Source organism: Centropristis striata, chromosome 7 (assembly GCF_030273125.1).
Source record: "Centropristis striata isolate RG_2023a ecotype Rhode Island chromosome 7, C.striata_1.0, whole genome shotgun sequence".
Classification (NCBI taxonomy): domain Eukaryota; kingdom Metazoa; phylum Chordata; class Actinopteri; order Perciformes; family Serranidae; genus Centropristis; species Centropristis striata.
This window is the reverse complement of record NC_081523.1, coordinates 24,280,729-24,304,902: the sequence shown is the minus strand read 5'-3', so window position 1 is coordinate 24,304,902 and position 24,174 is coordinate 24,280,729. Positions and strand designations below refer to the sequence as shown.

Genomic DNA, 24,174 nt, shown 5'->3' with positions numbered 1-24,174 from the left:
AGCTCGGCTCGCAGCCCCTCCGAGACATCTTGTGTCCAGCAAACTGCATAAGAGAAACACAGATTTTTAACTTGAAACTGCTTTATTCAGTGTTTTTACTTGTTTGAATCACTGGGTCTGCTTGTTTGGGAAAGGAGGAGACTTGTAATAATTCAGCTTCCGGTAAAAACCTCCTGAAGGATGAACACCAAAGAAACATTACCGTCTAACATGGCAGCCCTTCAAATGAGATTATTGTGGAAATATATATCTCAATAATGGCACAACTATGACACATTGTGCGGCCACACTGACTGATATCTGCTCATCGTCCCTCTCATAGGTTGGATCATGTTAACGTTGTCGCAGCCAGAGAGGTTCCTGAAGGAATGCAGAAAATGGTGGCCAACAATGAACTGCCTTTGCTGGCCATGGAGTACTGTCAGGGAGGAGATCTGAGGAAGGTAAACGTCTGTGGTTTGATGTTTGTGAGAGTGAGTACACATGTGGGGTTAAAACACTGGATTGCGACCTATAGACCACTTTATAGACAAAGTCCTGAGTTTGACACATAAGAACCCAGACCCAGTTATCCTTTTAGGAAAATTATGGGGGATATACCATGTGTTCACATGTGTGAACCACATAAAACACATTTCTGATGTTTTAAAAAAAATACTACCCTTAAATGTCAAAGATTTGTGATGTGACATATACGTTACATTGGGCGTTTATGGAATTTATGTTTATAATATTTCTTATTTTAAAATGAAAAAACACACATTTTCTGCTTACAGAAACACAAATTTGCCTTTTACTTTGCATCTCCACTACATTTATCAAAATTGTGACATTAATTTGTTCTGGAAATATGGTCAGAACAAGTTAAGTCCAATAGAGGACATCCTATTAACGGATTAGAATTGTTAAATGGGTTTAAAGTTAGCCTCATAATAAAAATAAGCTTTTTGAAATTAGCTACTTTTTCACATTTCTGTTTGACACCCATATTTTGGAGAAGTCACTTCTTGTCCAAGTCAGTTGACCACCACACCAGGGTGTTGAGTATGCGTTGCTTAGGGATTTAATGAGTTAAGGTGAAGCATAAAGCTGAATATGGGAGATTCTAGAAGATTTAAAATGTTTGTTACACCGGTGTCACCATGGGTTCTTCTGATTTGGTTGGTCAACAATCAGATGATTTCTGTGTGCACTTCTTCAGTGGGTGAAATCTGGAGTGTTTTTTTAATTTGATACCATATGAGTGTACAGCTTGAAGCGATAGACAATGTTGGCACCAGGCAGCCAGTAGAGGAGGAAAATGCCAACCGTAACCAACCGCGATGTCATAAAAATTTCAAAGCATCCCAGATGGTCAAAAACTAAGCAGTCGACTCTTTTATCGGGCCTGCCACAAGTTTCCAGCAGTAGAAAGCTTTAAAAGTTAATGTTTAAAATAAAAAGAAATCAAAGGTTTTACAGCTAAAGTGCTGATTTGCTAATTTGCTAAACTTCTCTTAGTTTAAAGCTGCTACCAGAAATACTCAACAGTGCAAAAAGGCCTTGGGGGAAAAAGCTCTTTATATATTTTAGAGAAAGTTATGTCTGATCTCTTATAAACACAATGTACTTAATGGAAATGGAAAATAGCTGTTTTACACAAGCTGTTATTCATTGTATCATGTGTCTGTGCGTGTGCTCTCTGCAGTATCTGACCCTCTTGGAGAACTGCTGTGGACTGAGGGAGGGCTCTGTTTTGATTCTGTTACGAGACATTTGTGAGTATCTTCAGCTCAATCACAGCTTCAATCTGACTGTTTGACCACTATAAAGCATGCGCATGTGAGAGTGACAGATTGATCGTATGAGTGAGTGAGCTGGCTGCGTCATTAGTTTCCTGCTGTATGGAGGAAATGGTCATGGTGACCAGTATCATGAAGTCATCAGTGACCCTAAACCACCAAGCTCTTAGTCACCGTGGTAACAGCACACACTCAGAGGGAGGTTTACGTCAACAATTGGATATCAACAAGACAGTGTATATTACACGCTGTTTAAACAAGATAGAGAAAGGGCGCATATGGTATGGATCATACATAGCTAGAGTGGAGAGTAGAGGAGAGTAAAACACACACACACACACACACACACACACACACACACATACACAAACTAACACACACACAAAATTCCTTTTCCTGTTACCCACTAGTGGACATTTCCTGATAATGAGTGATCCCCTTTAAACTGCTTCATGAGTGAGGGTGAAGACGTAGGCATGCACATCCACACCCAAACAAACGCACACACACACACACACACACACACATGCTGTCAGGTGGCCAAAGGTTATGAGTTCCGCTTTGTTGAACAACTTTTTGCCAGCACACACACTAGTCACCCTTTGACGCACAAGTAAAGTGACATTATGGTTTCAGCTGTAAATTAAAACCTCTTACACATTAACTTCAGTTTCAGAAGATTAAAGGCTGCAGAATGTATACACACATCTCATCCGCTTATGGGTCTTATTAAAGAGTTATTTAACACCGGACTGCAAATCATTGTTCACTGCCCTCTCTGGTTGAAACCGTTAAGCCTGTTTCACCTCTGACCACACCCAGCAGTGATGTCACAGGGTCCCAGAGTACACCTGTACATCACCACAGCAAGGTGAACAGAAACTACTAGAGGCCAGTAATTAAAGACCAACATTTCAGTTTGGAAATCATGTTTTTGCTGATCTCAAGTGGTCTACCTGTAAACTTACCTTGCTGAAGTGTGTCAAGTTAAGGCTGCACTGTATCTACACGGTCATCTATAAAGTTGGAATAATTTTGTTGTCAGACACAATCCTCTGTTGATTGTGGTTTCATTTTCATTGTGATGTGTTTGGAAGAGATTGATTAATAAAGTTTTGAGAAGATAAACACTTTATCTGTGAAGAATAAATCGCATTGTCACAATTATTTCATGAGAGAGGTAAAAGATATTTTATTCCAACTTTATGGGCAACCTTGTAAATGTTTTACCATCATTGTCATGTCATCTACAATGAACACATTGCAGAAAAATGATTGCATTTTTGAGTAAGCTGAAAGAGAGTATAGGTAGAAAACAGCGCTTTAAAATGTGTCTATTATTCTTCCCTTTTTTTTGGTCCCATTTGTATTAAGTTCATTGTTCAATCAAAGAATGTTGGAAGTCATTTTTATTTTTATTTTTTTATTCAACAAGCAATTTATTGTTTTTAAGCCATGTACTGAGAGCAGCAGAAAGGCAGAACAGTGCAAATAGAAATATTTTTGCAATATTTAAAAACAGTATTGCAAATTTGTACTGCAACAGAATACACTTCTGATCACATCCTATAGTCAGGCAGCGTGTGGTCAGGTGTAAAACACAAGTGAAACTTTCAAGCAGAGAGGACAGTGAAGCATGCTTTTCAGCCTGGTGTTAAGACTTTTTGTCTTTGGGAGTAAAACATGCATGTTAAAAAAAAAGTTTCAGAAAGCTTTTTATAGCTCCAAAGTTTGCAAAACAAAAAAATAATATTCTGGGGAACCACTTACAAACCTGAATCTCCCCCCAAACTGGCAGCGGTCAAGTTGCATTCTGGGTATTGTTGGTGGTAGGCAAGGCCAGTAAAAAAGATGACATCTGTGGTTCTGCTGCATCGATTTAGATTATTTTGTTTTTAAACATGAGTCTGACAGTGTTTGGTTGTTTTTGAATAAATCAGTTACGTAAGATGATCCTGTATAACTATGGTCACATAACATACTGGAACATGAAAAATATGTAGCCACCAGCTGCTTTCTCTGTATTTAATTTATCGTTATTTATCGCCCTACATACACACAAATAGAGATATATCTGCCATAAATGCTAATATCAGTTGATACATCGGCCCAGACAAGCTTATTCGTGTAGCTCTACATGCAGTTTACATGCAGCATAATCTCTTTCATATAAGTAAATAATTAACAATGCATGCAACTTTAACCCTGCATTCTTCTTCTTCTTCTTTGTCCCGTCAGCGTCTGCTCTAACCTACCTCCATAGGAAGAGGATCATCCACAGAGATTTGAAGCCAGAGAACATTGTGCTGCAGCAGGGAGAGAAGAGAGTGAGTTAAAGACCCTGTGAACCATCTTGTTATGACAAATACACCCAAACCACAACAAAGAGGCTTTTTGTCTCTATGTGGGTTATGTGGAATAAGAGCAGGAGACTCGTCTCTCTCATGTCCACATGTTTACCCTCACTGCTGCACTGAATATTTAATGTGGAAAGCTCAGTCCTTCAGCTGATCCTTAGCAGTAAGAACTTTTTGGATTGACTCGCTCTTTGCTTCCTTTCTGGGCCTCTTTGATTTGGTTCATTGTATCCTCCAGCCTGCAGGAGGGCACAGGAAAATGAAGAATGTTACATAAATGAGGCCAGACATAATAAAGAGGTTATAAATTCATGTTTATGCACACTGCTGTGTTTATGGAACAGATTTTATCTGCACCAAGTTTATAGTTTTGCACTTGTTTTTGTCTGGCACACTAAAGAAACTGTAAAATCCAATGTACAGACTACGTTTCTGGTTTGTGGGGGGTGTTTAAGACAAAAGGGGTTGTACACAAATGGACAGAAAAGCATTAAAAGCTCATTTCTGCTCATATATTCTTAAATCCCTCAAGATTTGAGGAACAGTTATAGAAGTTTTGTAAAACGCACAAGTTAAATGAGAAGATATCCCTCTTATATCTGTCTATCAGGGGTGGGAATGGCTTCATTATTCGATTGCGATTATAAAATGATTAATGTTTCACCTTTGTGCATCAAAATGTTTTATTTATTTTCATGGTTATTCTTTATTCTCTCCCATGATCTTAGTTGATCCACAAGATCATTGATCTGGGCTATGCTAAAGAGCTGGATCAGAGCAGTCTTTGCACCTCATTTGTGGGAACCCTTCAGTACTTGGTAAGTGATGAAAACACGAGTGGACACATTTTCCATGCGATGTTCTCAGCATATTCTGGACAGAAACAGCTGAACTTCTTCTTCTTTTTCTTGATCTTGATCCTCCAGGCTCCAGAGCTCATTGAGAGAAAGAGGTACACGGTCACTGTGGACTACTGGAGCTTCGGGACTTTGGTGTTTGAGTGCATCACAGGATTTCGCCCTTTCTTACCGACCTGGCAGCCTGTTCCTTGGTAGTACCACTTTTCAAAAATGTCTCTGAACCAAGTTGGTGAATTGTTTGAAGTCATCATGAAGGAGTTGAAATCATGTTTTCCAAAACTTTTTCAAGGATAATGCATTTCAAAATTTCCGACATTTCTCCCTTCTCAAACCTAACTTTCTTTATTTTTTCGCTTTTGCACCTCGGTGACTAGTGTAGTTTTTGAAAAACAGGCTTAACAATGACGTTTTTGAGTGTTAAGCAACACTATTGTTACATGACATGACTGGATTGCCACACACAGGGAATATATAAATAAACAGAAGTTGATGGGTCAAAGAATTGCAGGATATGTGGGTTCTGCCAACATCAGTGCCCACTGTGACTTAATAATAAATAAGATAAGACCAGGGAGGTTTGGTTATGAAGTGGAAAAGTACTCCCCCATTATTGCAGGTTCAGTTCCTGGAATTAACTGGATGTGTTCGCAGGTCAGAAATTTCCATTATCAAATTGAGGAGAAAATGGGACAAAAAACAATTGTACACTCACAAAAAGACAAAGATATGCAACTCCAAACTTTTCTCTCATATAATCCATCTGTATCCTTTTTAGGCACAACAAACTGAGGCTGAAGCAGGACAACGATATTGTCGTCTATGAGGACCTCTCAGGTGAAGTCCGCTACTCTAAACATCTGCCTCAGCCCAACAACCTCAACAGGTGATTTTTATCTGTGACAGATACACACATATGCATAAAAAGCTCATTTAAGACTCTTATTATCTCAGTCTAACATGTTTTTCTGGTGTTTGACAGTCTGTTATTAGGGAGACTGGAGAGGTGGCTGCAGCTGATGTTAAAGTGGTGTCCTCAGGAGAGAGGCAAAGACAAGGACGCTACGCCCATGGACTGCTTCTCCCAGCTGGAGGTTATACTGCAGCTCAAGGTCAATTGAAAAATTCATTAATTTATTATTTTACTTTGTCTCATTTTCCCCCATGAGGACATATTGTGTTTTTTTCTTTTCACTTATACAGAGGTTACAGCTTTGTTTCTGTGGTCAAGCTGTACTTTAAAGGAACACTCCACCGTTTTTTCATATTAAAACATGTTATTCGGTCAAGTAAGACGAGTTGATACAGACCTCTTGCGTCTCAATGCGTGCACTCAATCACCCTGGCACGCGGCGCCACTTGGCTAGCACTTAGCTTAGCCCAGTTCATTCATTAGGATCCAAACAGATGGACAGTTAGAAGCGACCAAACTCGGATGGCGGAATAGCACTTGGGAGCACTTCGACTCGGCGCAGTAATATCATCACTCCTGAGGGGAGAAGATTTTTCAGGAGTGATGATATTACTGCGCCGAGTCGAAGTGCTCCCAAGTGCTATTCCGCCATACATTATAGTTCTCCTTTTTATCCGCTTCGAAAAGCGCCACGTTTTATTTTGTGTCGCCATACTTGGTCGTTTAACTACTCGTGTAGCTGTATTTAAATAGGGAAAACGTGGAGGAGTTTGGTCGCTTCTAACTGTCCATCTGTTTGGATCCTAATGAATGAACTGGGCTAAGCTAAGTGCTAGCCAAGTGGCGCCGCGCGCCAGGGCGATTGAGTGCACGCATTGAGACGCAAGAGGTCTGTATCAACTCGTCTTACTTGACCGAATAACATGTTTTAATATGAAAAAACGGTGGAGTGTTCCTTTAAAGTAGAAGGAACTTTCAATTTGTGCTGATTTTGGCAGCCCCTGTGGACATGTTTCTATGAGCTTCATCACATCGTACTGTAGTGCTTCCATATAGAGGCATCTGTATTAAATTTAAATTGTTGTCATAACCAGTTAAAAACAACTCGTAGCTGCTTTAAAGGCTTTTAAAGTGCTACACCAGTGTTTAAATTTTTATAAAAAATTGAAGGGACTGTACTTTTTTTTCTGACCAACACATTTACTTGGTCTGTTTTCCCTCAGCTGGTTCATGTCCTGAACATGATTTCTGCTAAAATCCTGACGTACTCCGTCTCCGATGAAGAGACCGTGGCAGACCTGCAGCTGAGGATAGAAAAAGACACCAACATCCCTGCAGCCAATCAGGAGCTGCTGCTGGAGGCGGGGCTGGCCTTGGAGCCTCATGGACTGGCCACGCAGTGCGCCATAGATTACACAGTAATGTCTAACACAAAACACCTTCACAGGTCAACAGCACAATGTTATAAGGCAGTGAGGCAAAGTTTTATCATTATCTGCATCTACAGGAGATCGATGGCCGACGGACGGACCTGCCTCTGGTCTACCTGTTTGATCGTTCTTCTTGCAGTTATGAACCTCAGTTTGCTCCTCGCACCCTTCCAGAAAACATCCGCTTTGTCCGTGAGTACACAACAACAGGCTGACATATTTGAAAACGTCTTCACCTGTAGTTTCCCGCAGTTTTTCTGCGTTGAAGCTACCTTCTTGTATTTTGTTGTTTTCAGTGGAAACTGTCTTGCTGGTTATAATAACATGAAAACTTTTGCTAAAACTTTATAATCAATTGAGCACTGAAGAAATAATTTTGTTTAAAAGATAATCTACATAATACAGGCTTATATGATTCACAAACATTATTTTCTGCCACAATTGAAACCTCTGGGGGAAAAAGCTCTTTATATAACTACAAACTGTAATAAATAATATAGCAATAATCATATGCTTTTGTTTGACTGTCAGTGTCTGTTTCTCGTTCTTTGTCTTTGTCATAGAAACCGACCCGAAACACGTTCTGAATTACAGCCCTCTGAGGAGGACCTGCGGCCAGGCGTGGCACACCATCCGCTCCCTGAAGGAAGACTGGCAAAGACTGCAGCAGGGGCAGAAAGCTGCCATGTAGGACACACACACACACACACACACACACACACACAACATACACATGCATTAACTTTTTGATAAAACAAACACATTTTCTTTCTTCCTTCTGTCAGCATGAGCCTGCTGAGACACAACTCTTCACTGTCCAAGCAGAAGAACGAGATGGTGTCCATGCACCAGAGACTCATGGCCAAGCTGGACTTCTTCACCACCAGCCTTCACATAGACATGGACAAATACCAGGAGCAGACAGCCACCGGGATCGGTAGTGTACAAAGCACAAAGCTGCCAGACTGCATTTAGTCTGTCTTTTAATCTTAATTACTTATATCTTAATTTGGTTGACAGCGTACTTGAATGTCTACAACAATTAATCTTGCCACTGACCAATGAAAGTCTTTTTTACATTTTCTAGCATCAGAGAAACTCCTGGGTGTGTGGAGGGAGATGGAGCAGACTGCTGTCAGCTGTGGTCAGGTAGAGTTGTGTGTGTGTGTGTGTGTGTGTGTGTGTGTAGTATTCACAAGTGCTTTAAAAAGACTAAAACCCTCATGTGGCTGTCTAGGCCAAGGTGACTGAACTGGAGGAGGAGATGATGCAGCTGCAGCCAGACATCGTGGATGTGCAGAGACAACCGTGGAGGAGTGGAGAGGCTCTGGATACACAGTAAGTCTGAACCAAACCTCACTGTAGAACACAACAAAAACAATGCTTTGTGATCTTGAACCTTTCCCCCTCTCTGTCCCCCAGAGAAGGAAAGGCCATGGAGCTGTTCCGCAAACTCAGAGAGAAACCCAGAGGTTTGGATGGCACGCATCCGTTCACTTCTTACATAACACTTGTCACAGTGTTTCCATGTGAAAATAAACCTGGCTTTCCTTTACTTCCCCTGCTCAGACCAGAGGTGCCCGGGGGACAGTCAGGAGGTGGTGCGCCTGGTGCTTCAGGCTGTACAGTTCTATGAGAGGAAGCTCAGAGACTTCTACACACACCTCAGGTACTCAAACACAATACAACATGTTTTTATTCAACTCTGATAACAATTCCCAGATCATTTAACAGGGCTTGTTTTGCAGTTTTCCAAAGACCAAATACGCCTTTTAAAGAATAACCAAATATGTCTTTGTATTTGGAGAATAGGTCGGTTTTGGGACTGAATACATTTTAAGCAGCTCTGTGTTTGCACTGCATAATTCTCCTATTAAAATGATGCAAGGTACGTCCAGAAATACTCAGTGATGTAACTTTAATATGATGGCTAAGTGTAAGTTGACACAATTGCAATACTTAATTAAGGGCATTGATATTTATAAGGAAGTGTAAAAACTCACAACCGTTTATTAATGAAAGATTTCTTTTTGAATTAGGTCATCCTGTCTGCGGTTACTAATGTGTAAAGTCATTAATAAATTGTCTAAGGCAGTGCTTCCAGACCAGGGGTTAAAATGTGGTTGAAATAGTTAAAGTTGTCTAAAAGTAATGGATAAACAGTTGAAATAATTAATGCTAGCTTAGTGTGACCATATTTTCAAACCCCCAAACAGGTTAACGTTAACGTTAATGCACATGCTCATTCAAGGGCTGAAAACATGTATAATATTATAATTCTCAGGGATATCACAATTCGATTAGGCTTTTTACTTATACATTATTATAAGGTTGATTCAATTTTATATTTAAACTTAAATTTAAACTTAAAGTCTTGGATTAACGGTTGGAATAGTTAGCTAATATTCAGCTTCACTCCAAGTACTGTGCTACTAATTAGTAGTAAATGGACTGCACTTTTGTAGCACCTTTCTAGTGTTAGCAACCACTCGCTTTAAAGCACTTTAACACTACAGACCACGCTCATTCACCCATTCACACACACATTCATACACAGGTGGCTACATGGTGCCACCAAGAATGAATTCATACACCAATGAACACAGCTTCAGGAGCAATTTGGGATTCAGTATATTGCCCAAGGATAATTCGATACAACAAGTAGGCTGCCATGGTCAAGGGTCGAACCACCGACCTTCCAATCCGCTCTTCCATCTGAGCAACAGTATGATTGTTCAAATCAACCCTAAATGTTAACATTAAACACTTTTAAAGTTGGGATACACAGGTCTACAGAGTACCTCTAAAGCACAGAGGGGATCATGTAATCCATCGGAATGGACATTCCTGTACTGTGTTGGACCACTATTGTTTTTGTGTGTTTTGCAGTAAGACAGCAGTGTGCCGTCAGCGTGTGATGGAGCTACTGCCGAAGGTGGAGGGTGTGGTCCAGAGGATGGCTGAGAGCGAGCAAGTCCTCATGAGTCTGCAGGAGAAACGACAGAGAGAGTTGTGGAACCTGCTCAAAGTGGCCTGTGTGAGGAAACATTAACTGCTCACAGACACACAGTCACACTCTCCCTTTAGGGGGAGGCCTGTTAATTGTATAATCTTATCATTATAGAAGCAGCCACAAATCATAATCAGTGTACAGCTTCACTGCACTACTATCAGTATGTTTATATCTGCTCCAACACTCATCAAGTATCATCATTTCTTTTGTGCAGAGTAAAGTCCGCAGCCCGGTTAGTGGGAGTCCTGATGGATTACGAACCCCCTCTTCAGTGCCGCCTCTGCTGACCCCCAGACATAGCTTACAGCAGCTGTGAGTGCACTTACACACACTCATCCATATAATTCGGGGTTTAAAGGAAACTCATCACTCAAAACACTTATCTTTTACAGAAAGTAAACTTGACAACTTTGATAATATTTTATAATTTACTAAATTTTTCTACAAACCTGCCAGCTACTTGATTCAAAGTTGGGGACTTTTTTTGGTAACACTTTCTATGAAGACTACATCTATAGTGCATTATGAGCGCATTCATAGTGAATTATAATGCTCATTATGCCATAAGTATAAATAAATGATCAATGTATGCTTTAAGTAAAGTGAGGTTCATATAGATGCATCTATAATGCAGTATAGCTAATCATGATGTTTCATTGTTGGCGTTAAGTAAAGTGTAACACATTTTCATGCATTTAAAAGAAGCTATGCTGCATCATAAGTCATACATTGATCATTTATTTATACTTATGGCATCCTATGAGTCCTTATAACAATTGATTGTTGAGGTGTGTGTATAGAGGGGTATGAGTAGTTGTAATGTATTATAAGCCTCATCAGTCAGCCTGTAGTTTATAACCAGTCAAGAGCACTCATAAGACACTTGGATTTATAAGTCATTATAAGCTATATTTATAACTGTTGATATAGTGCATCATGAAGCTTTATATGTGTTTATGAGTGCAGTCATAATGCATTATGATTGATTATAATGAGCATTATAATTCACTATGAATGCGCTCATAATGCACTATAGATGTAGTCTTCATAGAAAGTGTTACCCTTTTTTTTTTTTTTGCATCCTGATAATCTACTACACGCTTTAGTTTTGCTTTCACACACTCCATGACGCTCTCTAACATCACCTTAACCTTTCCTGTACGTACGCAAATAAATTATCATCAAAGTAATGAGTAACATCTGCATGAATCACTTTGGGTGTGTCTGCAGTGACGAGTCTCTTGTGGAGGAGAGCAGGACGTTCGAGAGTCGACTTCAGAGTTTGCTGCATGACACCATCCAGGAATCAGAGAGCAGTATGGAGGTACATTCATGCTCACACTCCCTCACACTCCTCGTATTACGAGGCCAAGCAGCTGCCTGGTGCAATTTATGGTCATTTTAATTGTTTAATGTGTGATGACCATGAAACACTCCCTTTGTTTTTGTCCTAGGTGTTGAGGGAGTGGACGTGGCTGCAAGGAGGACAGAATTTCTCCAGCGACCTCTCCTAAATTGGGTTTCATCTTTTGCTTACATGTGGTGCGCTACTGCCTCTGTGTGGACGGGATGTCAAACAACATGAGCATGTGGTAGCATCTGGTCTGTTTTACAATGTGAATGGAGTAATAGGTGCTGGCACATATTTGCTTAAGGAGATTAAGGAGAAGGTAAACCTACTCACAACTTTTGTCCAATGTTGTAAAAGGAAATGTAATGCCAGGCTGGAGTGCACTGAAGCACTGATTAATCTGAGAAAGATCAGGTGAATTTATTAAAGCAGGATCTTATTTATTTACCCATTTGTCATTAAAAAAAAATGATTTCGGGTAAAATTGCACAGATGAACCATTTAATTGGTATTATGGATCAAATGAGAACCTTTTAGTCTTATTACAGCTGTATACAGTATAGTACATTCCTGCAGTGTTACGATGTGTGGAGAGGCTTTCACAATGTACAAAGCCTGAAATGAATTGTCCTTTAAAAAAGCTGACATGAAGAGAAAACTTTATCCTAGATTTAAAAGTGACAGGAATTCTAAATGTAAATAATGTTCTACCAAACTGACAGACTATTAACAATTTGTCTTTTTTAATCAGGAAACTACAGATTTTAAGGTTTATGTACATTTATCCCAAGCAAAGCAACAAAAGTTTGTAAAAATACAAACTTAACTCTGCCTTAAACTGTGTCTTGTGTACCAATTGTAAATGCCTATCAGTTTTTATGTTTCCTACTAGACCATTAAGTGTCATTGTACATTTATTTTAGTAAGACAATCATTGAACAACTTGGGTGACATTTTTAACAGTAAAAGGACTGAGTGTATGCTGAATGATTGTATGAATGTCATTATTTTAAAAGTATATTGAAGGTGGACACAATAATGGGAACACCTGTACAAGTGTTGTGAAGCTTGTTATGTTGAGTTCATGCTGAGCCTGTGTCAGAGAGGTTGGGTTTGTGGCCTTAATCAAGAACAACACAAGCATATCCTGTTATTCTCTTGGCTTGTTCCAATAAGGTAATTAAAAATAGGTGATTTATGGTTTTTAATCATTTCTTTGTTTTGACTAAACCACTGGAGTCTGGTGTGTTTGGTGAGAAAACAGAACAGCATCAGTTCCTCCGGCCTAAACCTAACCAGGACTGTCTGACAGCAAGGTAAAGCAGTAAAAATACTGTAAATTTAATGTATGTGGCTAAAATTTGTTTTGCTGCTGCCTCTGTCCATGTTTGCTGTAATTCCAACTATTGGAGGTGTTTTTTTTTCTTTGTATGGATCCTACAAAGTGATGAGAGCTGTTACATATTGTCAGTTGTCAGTGATATATTTTCTATATCTGTACACTCTATGCTGTTGAGATTGTAATCAAGTCAGAGTAACAAAATGTTAGACATTGTTTTCATAATTATCAAAAACAAAATTAATTTTGTACGTTGAATGTTTTTCTTAACTACATTTCCATTCCAATAATGCCAACCAAAATAAAAAAAACACATCCATCCAGATCATAGAGCTTAACATTCTTTATTCCATTAATTCAATAAAATCAGTTCGAGGTCCTAACTGTTGACTAACTCCTATACAAAGCACAGCACAGATAAAGTGAAATGTAGTGGTAAAGGTTGAACAGGTACAGGACACAAAACAATACAAGACAAAGAGGTGACACAGAGTCTCAAATTGCCGTCGGCCCTTTGACTAAACAGGACCTGAAAAATAGACGTTTAGGCAACTGAAGGTTCACAGTTAAAAACTGCGTTACTGAGGTCAAACGGTGGAATAAAGTCGGTGCACTCACTCTGAGAAAGGTTCAGCCGCTCTTTGTCTTTTCTGCTTAATTCTCTTCAGCTTTTATTGCATCTGTTTACAGTCCCTGTACTTGTCAATGTGACAATGACAAGTCAAAAACTTCCCTCTAGCCTTGAAAGCATGCAACAAAACCACAATATACCAAAACAAGCATCCTCTAATAATCTTATTAATGTCTAAAACCAAGAGTACATCTGAACAAAAACAAGCTGACCGCACAGTCAAAATAAGAAGGTGCTTCATAACTTATTTCAAAAAGGAAAAACAGATATGTTTTGGACACAAATGCTCTAATAAAAGTGCACTTTGTCTGGTCATAAGCAGCACATTGTTTAGAGAAAGGGGGTTTTGCATGAATTGCCTGCTGAAAAGTCTGTTCTTTTGGTGTATTCGGATAATATAAGCTTGAAGGTTGGTTGTGGGAGTTGAAAATAATGTAAAATCTTAACTCAAAATAATGCTTGATTCTTTTAAAACTACAGTACTGGAGGTTTTGAGGCTGCTCAGGGTTTCAAGGATAAGGCCAACGGATGTGTGTATCTGTTTGTGTACGTGTGTGTGTAGGACTCAGAGGGAAGATGTGTTTACATGTCGCTGAGTGGACCTTTCCTGTGTTTTCACATTGGGGCTCTTTATTTTTCTCCCGTGTTGCTTTCCTATCTTCTTGTCTGTCTTTACGCCTCCAGCTCAAAGCCCATGCCGACTTTGTGTCCACCGCCGTTCATGTTCTTCCCGTCAATCAGAGCTGAGAGGGTGAGTTTCACTCCTGCAGGGAAGAGGGCCAGATAATGCATCAAGCAGCCATGATTACACTCTTTAGACGCAGAAAAGAATAATTAAATAACAGTGAGCGAACCTGGCCTGAGGGTTTGTGTGTATCCAACTCCAACGAGGCAGGCGTTGTTAACTTTGGTCTGTGAGGAGAAACAACATGATGGACAAGTGAGATGATCATGAACGCAGCAAACAGCAGATGGGATGCGGGTTCAGTTATATAATATATATAATAATACATATGGATACATCAGCATTAGGTCAACTTGCAGAGGAGACAAATGATGGCTTGAAAAAGTTATCTCAAATAATTATGCAGTTTTTTTATTGGTCACGTTAGCTGCTCTAGTGATGGAAATGTTGACCTGTTGCTCTGTCAGTCCACAACTTGGTCCAGACTATCTTCAGAGAATTTGTGTGTGTGTGTGTGTGTGTGTGTGTGTGTGTGTAACTACAAAACTTTAACACTTCACTTGGACAGAGGTTAGCTGGAGACCCTCAAACTGGAAAAGACCAGCAGGACTGAGGCCAGATGGTGAGTGAGTATTTATGACACCAAACACTATTTTGTCGAGTTGCCTGAATTTAAGTTTGGCTCTTATTGTTCATTCATTCATTCATTACCATTAACCGCTTATCCGCAATCGGGTCGCGGGGGGCTGGAGCCTATCCCAGCTGTCATTGGGCGAGAGGCGGGGTACACCCTGGACAGGACGCCAGACTATCACAGGGCTGACACATAGAGACAGACAATCACACTCTCATTCACACCTACGGGCAATTTAGAGTCACCAATTAAACCTAAGTGCATGTTTTTGGACTGTGGGAGGAAGCCGGAGTACCCGGTGAGAACCCACGCTGACACGGGGAGAACATGCAAACTCCACACAGAAGAGCCGCAGGCGGGAGGCGAACCGGCGACCCTCTAGCTGTGAGGCGAGAGCGCTAACCACTACACCACCGTGTAGCCCGGCTCTTATTGTGAGCAGTCAAAATAGAAGTAGTGCTATCAGTCACCCGGTGTCCAATACACTTCCTTTTTTTACTTTGATATTACTATTATTATGCATTTATTTTTGTTGAGGAGGGGGCAGTTTGTATTTCATATGGTTTTTGAACATTATAAAACTCTGAGTTTATTATGTATTTACAACAAAATAAAGATACATTAAAATTCATACAATACAAATACTTTTGAAGAAGTAGAGCTGTAATGTGGACAATGTGGAAACTTAAGAGTTGATACTGCTTTAGTGTAGACTGAATCCGAAAACAGAGCCTCTGTGTTTTTATTTTATAAACCAGCATAAGTATAGATGCAACTCATAACCCTCAGCTACACTAGGTTTTGGATGGGAATCAGCAGCTCAGATGAAGTGCATCATGGTACATGTAGGCACTAACAACACAGCTCCACAAACAGAACAGCTCGACTCTCTCCGACGGTAAGGAAACTGTTGCTTTAGTGGACTACATTTGCCATCAACATTGATTGAAAATCCAGATAAAAGGCGTCAAACTTTCCTTTAACATTGTCATTTAGAGATGCGAGCATGGCTGCCCACTCTTAGGCTTGTTTAAATCCATTTCTAGAAGAATTCTTCCAATTGGAAGACAGTATGATTCCTTTTGTAATGTAGTCTTTATCATTGTCCCTGTGATAAGGTATTTATCTTTTTAAATGTGTCCCCGATGATTTGAAGTCAGTTCTTACAGACAGAGAGGCGTCCTTATCCAGCTGGTATTTGGCTCCAATTCCAAAGCGTGTGTTGTTGCTGCCAGCTGTCCAGGCCAGGTGCACCGCCGTCTCCAAGTTGCTGTCGACCTTTTGGTAAATGGAGCCACCAAACTCTGTGCCGTCATTACTGAAATACAAAAACACAGATACAAAAAGTGAAGATATGTTAGGAGTGAGTGGATATTAATCTGAACTTGTTTCATCCTGGGGAAATGCTTCCTCTCCCATTGCTGCCCTTTTCCCATGTATCTCTTCCATTTCCTGCCTCTGTCAACTGTGATGTGGTGACTCACACGTTGGTGTGAAGCTGGAAGTCACCGGCCTTGTATCCGAGGGCGAAGTTGTTCTGGGACAGTTTAGATTTGGCCGTGTCAAAAGCCAACTGGTAGCCTGCCAGCCAGCCCTCGAAGCCCAGCACAGCAGCTGCATGGACAGTGGGACCGGCCATGTCGAAGTCCAGGTCGCAGCCAACATTTACAAAGTCACGTTTGTAGGCGGACTTCAGTTTGGCACTCTTCTTTCTACACAAGAAATATCAAGGAAATGAAAAGGGGGCAGTCACAAAATAAGATAACTTATTTATTCACTTTGTTGTCAATTTATTGAAGGTATAGAAATCTACTTAGCATGAACAGGATTGCTCTTACCCAGTGTTTGGCACAAATGACGTGTCCAGACCGAGCTTCAGGCCCTTAGCCAGCTGCAAACACACAAACAGACACAAGAGCTCATATATCCTACCTGAATGAAAATATAATGATGTTTTGAATATTGTCAAATATGCTAGTAAAGTATATTCTGGTCATTGTTTAGGTACTTAAAAAGACTCCACCTGGTCCTCCATGGTGATTTCTGTGGTGAGAGTATTGTCTGTGTTCCATTTCTGGTTGAAGTTGAGGCCCAACTCATTCACTTTGTACTTGGTCTCCAGGTGGCCTCCTGACTTCCCTGTGTCAGTGTTGTTGGAGCCGGAGGTGGCAAACTCCTGCAGGACAAAGAGGGATGAAGCGATGAAGGGGGGAGATGGAGATGGAGATGGAAAATGAGGTGGGACAAAGACACATTAGAGCTCAACTACAGAAACTAGAGGCAGCAAGGGAGAGAAAACATACAGGGAGGGAAAAGAAGGAGAAAAAAGGCTGCCTTTCCTCTGCCACACAATCCTCAGGTTTGTATGGCTGGTAATTAAAAGGAAAATTACACCTTTTAAGATGGAGAAATGAGATGGGAAATATAGGCGGGACTGTGCAGGAGAGGTTGGTTGTGAGCTGCTGCAGTTTGGCTAAATGTGCCGCTTAGTTCAGCTACTGCTGCAAAGAAACAATTGGCAGAAAGCCTGCACGCATCGTCTGCACACAAACACATAACTGCTATCACTGGGCTACCCTGCAGTGCACCTTTGTTTAATCATTACTTATGAACACACACACTCTCTCTTACCATCTGACAGGAACGTCCAAAGAAGAAGCAGAAAAAAGAAAAAGAGAGAAAGTTAGAGAGAAACACAGAGTTTACATGCTCAGTGGGAAAATAGAAAGCAGAGACCTGTGAGTTTAGACACAGCGGGATACATTAAAAGAGTTTTCTTCCAAATGAGGTTTGTGGCTTGTAGAAAACTCTGTATGCAAGTGCTCATTATGGTTTTACCATGGCAACACGGACACACAACATGTCCGGCGTAACTCAACACTGAAATTGAGCACTTTTCCCCATCATGATTCAACATGTTGCTTGAGGAAAAAAGAGTAAGGTGTAACCCTGTCAGGCAGACAGTGTTAACCTGCTGACTGTGTAAGTTAAACTGAGTTCATGTCAGGCAGCAAACACACTGTGACATGAAATGCTGCAAGCCTGTGAGTCAGCCACTTGGTCTGCACCGCACAGCTCTGAGAGAGAGGCCTGAACATGAAACTTAAACACATCAGGCTTAACGACAGCAGTACTTACAACACCACTCTGGGACTTGGTCTTAACGTCCAGCTTCAGAACGCCATATCCTGGGAAAGAAAGTAAATAAGGGGCATTGTAAAAAAATAGAAAGGCTGAGAAAATAACATTACTTCCTTTTACTGCACAGCATGGATCTGAAACAGCTGCAGTTAAAATAAACAGCCTGCATTCAAAGAGACACAGGGCAAACAAATATTCCTCTTGTATTAGTCCTGTTTCAGCACAGCTTCACTCAAAACTAGGACTGATTGATTATGGCAAAAATCATAATCACGATTATTTTTGGTCAATATTGAGATCATGATTATTAAATACAATTGCACTTTGACTTTGGAAACATCATGCATTCATTGAAAAAAGAAAAACTGTTGATTTTTTTATTTGGAATATAATTCAATTGAAAAACAAACAAAATAATAGATAAATGGATAAAATAAATAATATATTAATATGTATACATAAAAACAACAAATCAAAGTCTAAAATGTAAATAAAACAGAATGTGATAATTTGATAGACCTTTGTGACATAAATTCAACTGAAAACTGTACAAGGACATTTTGTTTAATGTTTAACTTTTGTTAAACAATTCTGAATTAGATGCATTCTGTTTTTATCTACATTGTACGAGTCCCAGCTTTTTTGGAATCGGGGTTGTAAATATCAACATCATATCAACAGTACATGTGTCCGTTAGGAGAATTTGTTTAGTTACCAAAGCCCTTGTTGAAGATGTCTTTGGCAGATTTCCCCAAGTCTGAGTATGCAGGAGGGACGGCCATTGTGCCTGAGGGAACAGACATGCACATCAATAAAAAAAGGCTCATACAAATACACACTTTACTGCGTCACTCCAAAAAAAAAATGCATTATTAAGGGATACTCCAGCAGTTGAGGAATGTGCTTTAAAGTTGGAGGACTCACAAGGGTCAAATTAAAAAAAAAAAAAAACAGGTAAAAATTTATGCAGCAGAGGTCAAAAATAAACTGCTTTATTCTTAACTTAATTCAGAATGTTACTTTGACACAGTTTGCCTTTAGCAAATATCACAACTCCTGCCATTTTGGATATTAGATTAGTCCATATTGCGATTAAGATGAAATTGCAATTTGCTGTGCAGCCTGGTTCCAAGCATGGACCACACTCCAAAAACCCTGGATCCTGCATTTCCCAAAATGCAGCTTGATTGTGTGTAATCTATTTAATAAACGGCCACATCTTTCATACTCATACGTTTTTAAGACAGTACTCCCCAACTTAACTTCATATGTAAAATCAGGTGCAATGCCCCTCTAAATCAAAACGCTACAACAAAACACATGGAGCTCTGCACCTTCGTGGAAGAGGCAATGCAACTCAGAAAGCACTTCTGCACAAACAAGTGAAGCACTACATACACTTACGCATAAAAGCACAGCAGATAGCACTTTCTACCAAATATTCACTTGCAAACAGTCATATATTTGTCTCAGTCGGAAGACCCTCGCCATCTGTAGGGGGGCTGTCTGGCTGATATACTGCTTCTCTCCTCCCCCTCCATTTTCCATGTGAACCCTATTGATTGCCTGGCAGCAGTCCATTAGCAAGCAGCGCATGTTAAATGCAACTAATTCTCTCGAATGGAGGGGACGAGAAATGTAAAGGAGAAAAATATTTAACAAATCATACAACCACACAAAAGAGGCTTTTTCTGAAAGACCTACTACAACATTCCATCCTCCCTATGCTGTACTTGTGAAGCAAAAAAGATTTGATGTGTAAAGAATACTATGCAAGCCAATGCAGCAGAGCTAACCTAAGCAGTAGCAGGTTTGGTTAGTCAGCAACTACGAGTCCTGCACACCACTGCACTGCACCGGCTTCAGACAGTCATCAGGGTCCCTTGGCTCAGTGTGTGCGTGCTCTTTGTGTGTGTGGAGAAGACATATTTGACAAGGTGACTTTGCAGGAACAATAAGAATATCCTGCACTAACTTATTATCCAAAGCTGGTTTAATGTTTTACTACTGACTCACCTTCCTTTCTTTGCTTTTGTCCCACTTTCACTATTAATCTCACCAATCACATCTTGACTGAGACCAGTGCAGAAAATCTAAATACTGTCCGTGCAATCAAAAACAGTAGATTTTTTTTTCTGGCCTTACAAGATTAATTTCACTGCAGCCAAAACTCAATCCAGGGACCCTGATGATGCGTTATCTGTCTTTTTCTACACACACACACACCCCACTCACCGTGTCCCTTGGGTGCATGGTGATGGCATGTCATACAGGGGCCTTTGTTCTCTGCCTGCTTGCCTTTTCCTGTCTTGTCCTGCTGCACCTCACTCCCCGCTCCTTTCTCTGCCATGTCTCTTCAGCGGAGGGAAATGCAAGAAGGGACAATAGAAAACTTTGGCAAGTACTCTGCCACTGTTTTGATAGCAATAGAGCACAATGTGGGGGTTTGTCTGCAGCTACTGTGAATATTAGCATGTTTCTTTAGCATGCGGTAAGAGCTGATAGGTCTCCTTGCTATGCAGAGAGCTGGCCAGCTATTGCATCACATTGTACTGTATGTGCACAGGCCAATCAAGGATGGCCGCATGTACTTTGTGCACAGCATTTAAACATGATAAGGCCTGTGTACAGCCCTTATGGCGCTGAGAGATGGCATTTTTATCAGACAAAGAATACTGATTAGCTGCATAAAGGGTAAAAAACGATGATCTGGTGACATATAGAAGCCTTTGTGCCCTTGGAAGTGCCACAGAGAACACAGCAGAACAAACAGGTAAGCATCTGTCCACATGGATTACATCAACAGCACCTTAAAGCAGCTGTGATGCAACTTGGTGTCACAGTGTCATTCACCTGTCACATGTCCCCTATAGACAGGATGAGCAGAGTCCTGTATGTTCAGCAATCTCTCTCCAAATGTGCCTTTTCCACATTCAGAGGTGGTGTAGTCCTCAAAGCACCTTGAACCTTAGAAGATTTTGGCCAGCCCTACTTTATAACATTAAATATTTATAACTAAATAGGTAAGTCAGAGTTGGAGTTCAGAAACATCCTTAGTTCTTATTTCTTAATCCCGCAATAACTGATTTTTTTTCCCGACAATATTTTCTTAGGACACAGCGAAAACAAGCACAATATTGACGTATTATCAGCATTTGAGTTGAGATGGCAAACAGTTGCTTATTTACACATCCAGCAAGAATAGAACAACATTATCATTCATATTTATATCACTCATATGTGTGACTTTAGGTTAATCACCATGAGAAACCCCTTTCACATTGTATTCACATTGTCATTATGAAATATTAATTACAGCTGCTTTGAGTTTAACACTTAAAAAGTCAAAAAGACTTATCTGCATCAATCAGGGCTCCATGGGTGTAGTTTGATAATTTAATGATTTATAACTGACCGGGAACATAAGCAAGCAACCCCACAGCTGTCATCAGATTTAAATGTTGCTTAAATTTCATGACATCATCTTTTTCCATCAAAAATAAGGATAAGAAATACAACAAATACAGATATTTTACCTGACTATGTGTGAAAACAAAACGATCTAGATTGATAAATAACAGTGAAGTGAAGAGGAAAAATGTGTATTTTTGTGGTGAACTGTCACTTTAAGATCTCCATCTTTCTCACACACACACTGACCATAAATCACAGTATGTAGTATGTGTCATGAAGTCCTGTCCGTCTCAGTGTTGCACTATTGATTTCTCGGTAAGCAAATGTGCGCCAGCTGACCTGCATTCTGCTGACCACGTGCAAGTCCTGGACTGTCTTTGTCATTTCACCCAACATACTCTCCTTTTCCACTCCCTCTCGCCTACCCCACCATGCACACCATTTTTGACCCTTTCCCTCCTGGCCTTCATCCCCCAGTTTCAGCATGCAGCTCTAAATTTAGCCCAGGTGAACCTAACACTACAACACATGTGACTAGAGTTTCAGCATGTGTCCTCCTCCAGGTTCAGCCTATTCACTCCCCTATGAAAACTATTTTATTTGTCTGCATTGTACCTCCATGCTGTATTTATACATAAACACACACCTGCCGCTCACCTCAACACTTTCATGAGCTGCAACCAGATGACAGCCTTGACTGAGCTCAAAGGTCAAAATGGCACCCATAAACAACAGAGGGATATGAAGGGAAAACGCTAACCACACAAACAAGATGGGGGTGAACAAATAATATATCTTGAAAACAAGTCTGTTTTTTCCAAAAACCTATTTTTCCAAGTAAGTCTAACATGGATAACACTTTTATATGTGTTTTAGTAGTGTAGTCTTAACTGTGTGACCTGTTACTTAAGCACAAAGCAAAATTTTTGCAAATGTTCAATATTTTTGTTACAGCTGTTTCCAGCTGACTGAGCTGACTTTCCTCTCCTAAACAGAAGGCTACTCCTGATTCTGACTAGCTATAATTATCAATTATCAATTATCAATTATCGTTGTTGAGAAATCTGTTGAAATGCATTCTTCAAAATCCTTCCTTCCTCTGCAAACTGGTGTATCAATTAATGTGTTCATTTTGGGTTGACTGAAGAAAAGCCACAAACTTCTTACTGTATATTTGTTAAGGGGAAGCCAGTATGTTGGATGTTTTTTCATATCTAACCAATCATGTAAATTGGCTTGGTTGTCATCTGTCTTACTATTTACAAACTAATATTGTTTGCAGTCATTTTAACATGTATTCAACAGTTGGATAATGTTAAGAATTCAACAGTTTAATATGAAACAACCTGATAATTACCCCCTTGTCAATGAGCAGACACTGAACAAAAAAACAATAAAACTGAGTAAACAGGCAGTTACCCAACACTGGCTGACCCTTCAGATAAGGTAAAACCAGAGCAAGTGTGTGTGGCATATAACGGGAGGAATGTGTGTGTGTGAGATAAGGTCAAGTGCAGTCAAGTTACACCAAGACAATTTATAGCTTGAATGTAAAGAGTGTGAGGTAGTGATGAAGTTGTTCCATAGTGTGATTATGTTGAGCATCCAGGTTGTTCAATGTGTGCAATGACAAGACTGGTGTGTGTAAGCATTTGATTACCAGTTGGATTGGGTCTAAAAATGCCCCTAAGGCAGTGAGTGTGTTTCGGCTCTTATACAGTCTGGCACAGGCCTGATTTCAGAACTTTGGAGAGCGACGTTATTAAAAAAAAAGGTATAAATGACCACAATGTCCACCAATAGCTATTTACAAAACGTCCACCTATAATCTCCAGGCTCACCGTGATATTTAATTTGCCTAATAAAGACTCTACGTGGGCCACTAGTAAGAATTACATAGGAAGGAGTGTGCGTCAAGGTGGCTAGTTCCTAAAGATAACAGCTCTGTTCATGGACCTTGTGCTTATAGACAAACAGACCGATAAGACAAGATTTATAGCATCACGTCGCTCTGTCCCATAAGTGGACTAGTATTTGCCAGATGCGTCCACTTCTAATTTCCATTGTTCTGTGCGTCCATAAAACGTCTGTTGTCTGCTAGAAGGTAACCATGGCCGCAACAGATTTTAACTTTTTAAAAAACAAAATCTTCTTTTCTTTTGTCCAGCGGTTGCATTCTGATTGTTACACCGCAATGGTAAAATACGGGACTTTACAACATTTACAAAGAATGGGACTCTCCTCCCCTGCCTGCATCACTTTTAAGTAAATACATTCAGTAAAACACCCTTTGTGAGAATGTAGGGCTGTTTACAGTTTACACGAATGGCACAAACAGGCCTGAACTGGCATTAAAACCTGGCATAGTCCCGCTGCTGCTGCTGCTGCTGCTGCTGCACACCCACCCCTTTATGTGTGACTCATATCTCACTGACTGTCAAGCAACAAAATTGTCAACAGCTGAACCTTCATGCAGATAAACCGACATAAGATAATAAGTTATATGAAAATAGTAATTTGCTAGAGTCAGTTATGTCTTACCTTTATTTATTGGGCGGAGTGTGCAGAGTTTGACGACGCTGTTCAGTGCAGCGGGGCACAGTGAAGGAGAAAGCAGAGACAAACACA

The 24,174-nt window shown here is 40.2% G+C and overlaps 2 protein-coding genes across 3 annotated transcripts in view; one reads left to right on the top strand and one right to left on the bottom strand.

The window, feature by feature from the left end:
* ikbkb (inhibitor of nuclear factor kappa B kinase subunit beta) overlaps positions 1-13,713 on the top strand; it is a 21,211-nt gene extending 7,498 nt beyond the window's left edge. Inside the window, exons 4-22 of the mRNA XM_059337904.1 lie at positions 323-443; positions 1,688-1,757; positions 4,020-4,108; positions 4,867-4,956; positions 5,065-5,189; positions 5,774-5,881; positions 5,978-6,107; positions 7,132-7,326; positions 7,416-7,530; positions 7,902-8,025; positions 8,124-8,275; positions 8,426-8,487; positions 8,576-8,676; positions 8,761-8,810; positions 8,908-9,007; positions 10,228-10,375; positions 10,566-10,663; positions 11,582-11,675; positions 11,806-13,713. Coding sequence (XP_059193887.1) covers positions 323-443; positions 1,688-1,757; positions 4,020-4,108; positions 4,867-4,956; positions 5,065-5,189; positions 5,774-5,881; positions 5,978-6,107; positions 7,132-7,326; positions 7,416-7,530; positions 7,902-8,025; positions 8,124-8,275; positions 8,426-8,487; positions 8,576-8,676; positions 8,761-8,810; positions 8,908-9,007; positions 10,228-10,375; positions 10,566-10,663; positions 11,582-11,675; positions 11,806-11,865 — 2,032 coding nt within the window. The 3' untranslated portion in view covers positions 11,866-13,713. The remainder of the gene's footprint in view (positions 1-322; positions 444-1,687; positions 1,758-4,019; positions 4,109-4,866; positions 4,957-5,064; positions 5,190-5,773; positions 5,882-5,977; positions 6,108-7,131; positions 7,327-7,415; positions 7,531-7,901; positions 8,026-8,123; positions 8,276-8,425; positions 8,488-8,575; positions 8,677-8,760; positions 8,811-8,907; positions 9,008-10,227; positions 10,376-10,565; positions 10,664-11,581; positions 11,676-11,805) is intronic.
* vdac3 (voltage-dependent anion channel 3) lies at positions 13,370-24,174 on the bottom strand. 2 transcript variants are annotated; one of them, XM_059337909.1, is made up of 9 exons: positions 24,088-24,174; positions 18,848-18,919; positions 18,130-18,179; positions 17,015-17,167; positions 16,830-16,882; positions 16,476-16,703; positions 16,159-16,309; positions 14,527-14,584; positions 13,370-14,436 (listed from the first exon to the last, which is right to left on the bottom strand). In XM_059337909.1, the coding sequence occupies exons 2-9, from the start codon at positions 18,912-18,914 to the stop codon at positions 14,345-14,347; spliced, it is 852 nt and encodes a 283-aa protein (XP_059193892.1). In that variant the 5' UTR covers positions 18,915-18,919; positions 24,088-24,174; the 3' UTR covers positions 13,370-14,344. The 2 variants fall into 2 exon arrangements, with proteins under 2 accessions (XP_059193892.1, XP_059193891.1); XM_059337908.1 differs by lacking the exon at positions 24,088-24,174 and adding an exon at positions 20,368-20,549.